We start from the raw sequence: 6,756 nt of genomic DNA on the forward strand, positions 1-6,756 counted from the left end.
GCCTTTTAGTACAATGTTCAGTCTCTAGATCTCAGTCTCCTTCTCCTCTGTAAAATGAATGATGGCCGAGCATGGTGGCTCATGCCTGTAATTCCAGCACTTTGGGAGGCGGAGGCAGAGGCGGAGGCAGGTGGATCACCAGAGGTCAAGAGTTTGAGACCAGCCTGGCCAACATGGTGAAACCCCGTCTCTACTAAAAATACAAAATTAGCCAGTTGTGGTGGCGCACACCTGTAAGTTCAGCTATTTGGGAGGCTGAGGCAGGAGAATCACTTGAACTTGGGAGGTGGAGGTTGCAGTGAGCTGAGATCACACCACTGCACTCCAGCCTATGCAAAAAGAGTGAAACTCCATCGCAATAAATAAATACATACATAAATAAAATAAATGAAATGAAATGAAATGTACTACAGTAGGTTAGAAAAAGTGTCCAAGGAACTTTGTTTTGAGACAGGGTCATACTTTGTTGCCCAGGCTGGAGTGCAGTGGTGATCACTGCTCACTGCAGCCTCCACCTCCCAGGCTCAAGCGATTCTCACACTTCAGCCTCCCAAGTAGTTGGGACTACAGGTGCATGCCACCACACCTGGCTAATATTTTTACAACATTTTTCACAGAGATAGGGTCTCACTATATTGCCTAGGCTGGTCTGAAGCAATCCTGCCTTGGCCTCCCAAAGTGCTAGGATTATAGGCATGAGGCACTGCACTCAGCCAAGGAACTTTGTCAATAGATCTTTCTAGGATAAGAGGGTTCTGTGTTCAAGGAGGTCTCAGAAATGCTGGAGTCAATAGGTTTCTTTACTCCAGGATTTCTCAGAAACTTTACTGTGCCAATTTTGCTTCATGACTCTCCAAGAGGAAGACAGCAGATAATGTTTCCCAAATTTATTTGACAATGGAACCCTTTCCCCCAGAAGCATCTTCTTCATACTAATAATGTCTTTCAGAATACATTTGGGAAATGTCTTAAACATGCCCTCTAAAACCCTTTATTGCAGCAATTCTCTCTACCCTTGGATCAACTTCATATCACAGGTGTCTGCTAGTTTATGTTCTAATATAACTGTTGTGTGCACAGTACTATTTCTTGTTTCTCTTCAAGTTATGCTTTCATTGTCTTTGGTACTCGGGCTACAATCTCATCAATCCTGGGTACATGGCCTGCAAAATCATACATCTCATTAGCACTTTGGACAATAACGTCCAGAACAAATGTACAGTCCATTTTGCAGAGAAACATTCCACAGAGCAGCACAGAGGAGCTCTTTGGAGGAAAGGGATGAAGTAAATGAATATGAAGAAACAACAGCATTAATAGGGCAGAATTCCTCAGAAACACAGAAAAATATATTTGACATTTTGATGACTATATAACATAGTTTTTTCTGTCACAGGACTGCTGTTCCCAACCAAGACTGTTACGACTCAAAGTAACAGAGCTGAGTGGCTCCACGCAAAAGTCTGTGTTCAACATCTGTCATGCTGGAGATCATTAATGTTCAATTGCTTCCTATTGTCTTCCTGTCATTCAACTTCATTTCATTGTCATTGCTTCAGCTGGGGGATTAATCAACTATTTATGGGAAGACAGGACTTGGAGTCAGGGCAGTCACAATGGGGTTATAGTCTGAGCAATGGTGGGGAAAGCAAGTCACGGTTAAAATACTTCTGGTTTGTGAGAGTTTCTTGATACTTTAATTACATAATCATATTTGAGAATAATGCTGACATGTCCATATCTCGGAAGAAGAAAGAGCATACTTGCTCTTCTTAAAGAATCCAGTAAGGATTCTGGATTGAACCTATTTGGAGGTAGTTTTCTGGCTCATTATCCAGGGTACCCAGGATTGATGAGATTGTAACCCGAGTACCAAAGACAATGAAAGCATAACTTAAAGAGAAACAGGAAATAGTACTGTGCACACAACAGTTACGTTAGAACATAAACTAGCAGACTGTCATTATCAATAGCAGAAACCATGCTTTGCTATTATTCCAGGGGGCAGTTGACACAACTGAAATGTTCAAAGATATAAACTATTTTCAAAAATTGTGCTTTAGGAACTATTTTTTAAAACCTCACAAGTTACTTAGATGTTCTCATTTTGCACAAAAATGTGCATTATGATTAGTTTTCTTTGATTTAAATGTTAAATGATTAGTTATCATCTCAGTGCATTTCCCACAAACATTTATGAACCTGTGGCAGGGGAAATGAAGTATAAATACTGAATTAATTTGCCTAAGTATCTGAACTCAAGCAACCCAATTTTATAATTAGAATAATATAAAGTGTTATACACACGTTAATATCTTTTGATATGTTATAATAATTGTTTCATAGAAAACAGCCAAATTATTTGCACAGTAAAATTCCATGTCTGCAATAATATTGGCACCTGCTAATTTGTTCCAATTTACTTAATAACTAAAATTTTAATGTCAGTATATTAGATCAGCGTTATGCAAAATTGTCACACTTCTCAACAAAGCTACATCATCTTATGCTACAGTCCCGATGTATCTCATAATGCCAAAACCGACATCTTCACACAGATGATTTCTAATAATTTACAAATCCTCGGTTAAGTTTTTGACACGTAAGCTGCCCACTGATATGGGAAAAGATAGACCAAGCTCTGCCCCAACCCCCACCTTGTTATTCTTTTGGGGACAGCCAGGCCACTCCAGATGGTGTGTTAGTTAGTGTTGGACATAGCTTTGGAGAAACTTCAACAGACTAAGGCTGTAATGTCAGGATTTTGCTGTGAGTCGCCCCCCTCCCCCCCGCAGTTCCCAGGGTAGGAAGGTGCTGAGATAGAAGCCGAGGGACGCCCGCCCACCTGCCACCACCTGTTCCCTCCTTCAGCTCTCTGCTATAAATTCTCCTGTCTCCAAGATTCATCCCGCACTCTCCGACAGCTACTGCCGCTAAAAGCGCTCCTTCCCTGAGCTTCGGGAAAGAGTTCATCTTCCTGCAAAGGAGTCTCAGGCTTTCCCAGAGGACTTGAAAGGCCTTCCTCGAACCAGCCACACCAAACTCTGCTGCAGAAGGTTTCCTTCTCTTTTTCAACTTCACGTTGAGAAAATGACTTTCCCTTGAGCGTCTCAATTTCTCCTAAATTTGGGGAAGTGAAGAGATATCAGCCTGGTCATCCAGTAGGACAGAAGGCCGAGTCCCGCACTCCGCCCTGTAAACTATTTGATTGCACGTGAGTTGCTTTGTTTATGACTTATTTGCTCAGAAGAGCCACGTTGGGAAGCGGCTCGAGAGACCAGCCCACGCGCAGGTCCTGAGCGGGCGTGCGTGCGTGCGAGGTTGGCGCCTCGCTGCTTCGGGCCAAGGATGAAGTCCTGCAAACCCGGCGGCCCGCCGGCGGGAGCGCGCGTTGCTCCCCCGTGCGCGGCCGGCGCCGAGTGCGCGGGCACGTGCTCCGGGGCCGGGCGGCTGGAGAGCGCGGCGCGCAGGCGCCTGGCGGCCAACGCGCGCGAGCGCCGCCGCATGCAGGGGCTCAACACGGCCTTCGACCGCTTACGGAGGGTGGTTCCCCAGTGGGGCCAGGATAAAAAGCTATCCAAGTACGAGACCCTGCAAATGGCGCTGAGTTACATCATGGCTCTGACCCGGATCCTGGCCGAGGCCGAGCGATTCGGCTCGGAGCGGGACTGGGTGGGTCTCCACTGTGAGCACTTCGGCCACGACCACTACCTCCAGTTCCCGGGCGCGAAGCTGCCTGGCGAGAGCGAGCTGTACAGCCAGAGACTCTTCGGCTTCCAGCCCGAGCCCTTCCAGATGGCCACCTAGGGCGCGCGCCTCCGCGGCGGTGGATGCCTGGCAGCCGCTCCGAGCCGCGGCCCTGCCCCAAGTAGCCCAGAAGCCTCCGGCAGCCCCGGATTCTAAGAATGCATTCCTCGAGGAAAATCAGTCGATTCTCAGATTACCTTATTTGCATCATCAGACCTATGGACGCAATAATTTAATTGCCATTCTTTTCCCCTCCTCCTATTTTGTAGATTTCATTAATGGATCTTGTGAATGGGCTGATTGCTGTGAAAATAATGCCCCCTTTCCCCTTTTCTGGGCTACTCTGAGGGAAAATAATCTTAGGAAAAAAAAATAGGATTAGGCTATTCTGTTCCAGTCCTCAGAGAAATAATCACTTTCTTAAACTTTGTGAGTTTGTCCTGTTCTGGTGAAGTTACGGTATCCATTACTCACAATAGAGCTACCTTCCTGTTGTGTAAATGCGTTTTTGCTTTAGTGCATTGTGTGTGCATGCATGAAGTAGAAACACTTTTTTTTCGGGGTACAGTACATGGGTATCGGTGCTCTGTATTTTTTTAAACTGTGTACACATTATTAAATATAGATTTTATAAAAATAAATAAAAACGTGGATTTGTTTTTCATGCTAACTACCTTGTCAGTTTCCTGATGGCGCTAAAGAACTCTTCGGAGGTGATGATATAGAATGCTTCCCTGAGCAAAGATGTGGAGTGTTTAAACCTAATACGACCAATAAACGAATGTGCCGCTTTGTAGTACTGCCTCAAAAAGCTGATGAGAGTACATGTAATTAATTTGAACATTTTCTCTGTCACTTGTAAATTTTTGTTGATTTTTTAAAAGATTAAAGTGAAATATTTAGCTTTTAAGTAACTAGATACAGAGTTCCTCAATATTTTATTACCCATATTAAGCAGATTACTAAGTCTTTACAAGTACCCAAATATATGTAGTTATTCTTATATGTATACAGTAATGTACATATACACATATATACAGGAATACACACATGTATTTCTAAAACTAACACATAAATTAAAAATATTGCCTTTGGAGGCGATTTTCTTTTTCTTTTTTTGAGACAGAGTCTCGCCCTGTCGCCCAGGCTGGAGTGCAGTGGCGTGATCTCGGCTCACTGCAAGCTCCGCCTCCCGGGTGCACGCCTCCGGAGTAGCTGGGACTACAGGCGCCCGCCACCACGGCCGGCTAATTTTTTTTTTTTGTCTTTTTGGTAGAGACGGGGTTTCACCGTGTTAGCCAGGATGGTCTCGATCTCCTGACCTTGTGATCTGCCCGCCTTGGCCTCCCAAAGTGCTGGAATTACAGGCATGAGCCACTGCGCCCGGCCGGAAGTGATTTCCTTTTTATCAGTACAAGTTGGACAATAAGGGCTTCACTACCATCAAGACCAATCAAAATGGGAGCAAAATAATAAACATGGTATTGATTTGAATTACTTTTATTAATTTGCTTAACCATTGCATGAATAAACCAAGCCCTTCATATAAAGAGTGACTTGGTGAAGAGTGATGCATGCATTTGGGAGAATGTCTTACTCATAATTAGGAAAAGCAGGACTCTAAGTTATCTATGCATTTGGAATTTGTCTTGTCACAAGTCAACAAAAACAACACCAATCACTCCCAAAACTCTTTTATTTTGGATTCCAAAGTCTAACCTCAGACACAGCTGCCTCTTCGCAGTTTATTTACAGACTTTATTACAATTTTTATTTTCTTAGTTATCCCTATCAAAATCTATTTGGTTTGTAATGAGGGAAAGTGTCTTCCCCAGCCCATACATACATTTACACTTAAAAAAATCACAAGTGGGCCAGGCGCAGTGGCTCATGCCTGTAATCTCAGTACTTTGGGAGGCTGAGGCAGGTGGATCACCTGAGGTTAGAAGTTCGAGACCAGCCTGACCAACATGATGAAACCCTATCTCTACTAAAAATACAAAATTAGCCTGGCGTGGTGTCATATGCCTATAATCCCAGCTACTTGGAAAGCTGAGGTAGGAGAATCGCTTGAACCTAGGAAGTGGAGGTTGCAGTGAGCAGAATTGCACCATTGCACTCCAGCCTGGGCAATAAGAGCAAAACTCTGTCTAAAAAAAAAAAAAAAAAAAAAAATCACAAGTGTATTTTCAGAAGCCTTTTGGGAGTTTGAAGCTGCATTTCCCTTTCCAGGTGATATCTGTTAATAAGAAACAGAGGAGAGGCTCAGAACTTTGCTTCCTGCAAATTTGATAGTAAACTGAAAATTTAGAAACTGCAAATTCTTTAGTGAAATGTTTAACTTCTTGACTTCAACAACTTTTAAAAGATGCTGTGTAATCTAGCAGACAAACAACACAATTCTAGAAGTGATGATGCCAGGACCCCTTTCTAGTCACAACTCCACTCTGCAGTGTGCACTTGGGTCAATAGCAAGATTCAAGGCCTTACTCGCTATTAGGGCACAATAGTCTACTTACTCAGATCTCCTGAAAAGCTTCATTAATAACTCCAGTAAGTGTGCAGAGTTTGAGAATGAGCAAAATCGGTGCTTTTATCAGAGAACGTCTCAAAATATATTAAGATCATTAGTCATTTTCCAGGTAGGGTGTCACATCTCCCTCTCTGAACTGTAAGTACCTTGTGAAAGAGTAGTGTGCTTTTCATTATTTGTCTATGGCTTCTAGTATAGGGCTTTGCACAGAAAAAAATTATTTTTTCAACAGATATTTCATTTTTGGCTACTAATTTAACAACACTTTCTCAATGAAATAAAACAATTCAATTAAAATGATGGGATTCTAATCTCATACTTCTTCCCTAACCTCACACCTCCAAAAGAATGGGAGTCTGTCTTTTAAATATTAAGCCTTTAGCTGTCTGCTTCTGGAAGCAACTTAGCTCTTGCCAAATTTCTAAACTTTCCACCCCAATGTACTAGTTTTTTTTTTTCCTGAAAGACATTTGAGG

The 6,756-nt window shown here is 42.9% G+C and overlaps 1 protein-coding gene across 1 annotated transcript; it reads left to right on the forward strand.

Moving 5' to 3' along the window:
• The first annotated feature begins 3,348 nt into the window (after positions 1-3,348).
• LOC115900334 (protein atonal homolog 7) lies at positions 3,349-3,834 on the forward strand. Its single transcript, XM_030940188.1, has one exon. It carries the CDS (start codon positions 3,349-3,351, stop codon positions 3,805-3,807), a length of 459 nt encoding a protein of 152 aa, XP_030796048.1. The 3' UTR covers positions 3,808-3,834.
• The last annotated feature ends 2,922 nt before the right edge of the window (positions 3,835-6,756 follow it).

This window comes from Rhinopithecus roxellana, chromosome 11 (assembly GCF_007565055.1).
Source record: "Rhinopithecus roxellana isolate Shanxi Qingling chromosome 11, ASM756505v1, whole genome shotgun sequence".
Taxonomy (NCBI): domain Eukaryota; kingdom Metazoa; phylum Chordata; class Mammalia; order Primates; family Cercopithecidae; genus Rhinopithecus; species Rhinopithecus roxellana.

Bases quoted from the DNA above. Each gene is read 5' to 3' on its own strand.
- LOC115900334 (XM_030940188.1), top strand. From the start codon at position 3,349: ATGAAGTCCTGCAAACCCGGCGGCCCGCCGGCGGGAGCGCGCGTTGCT.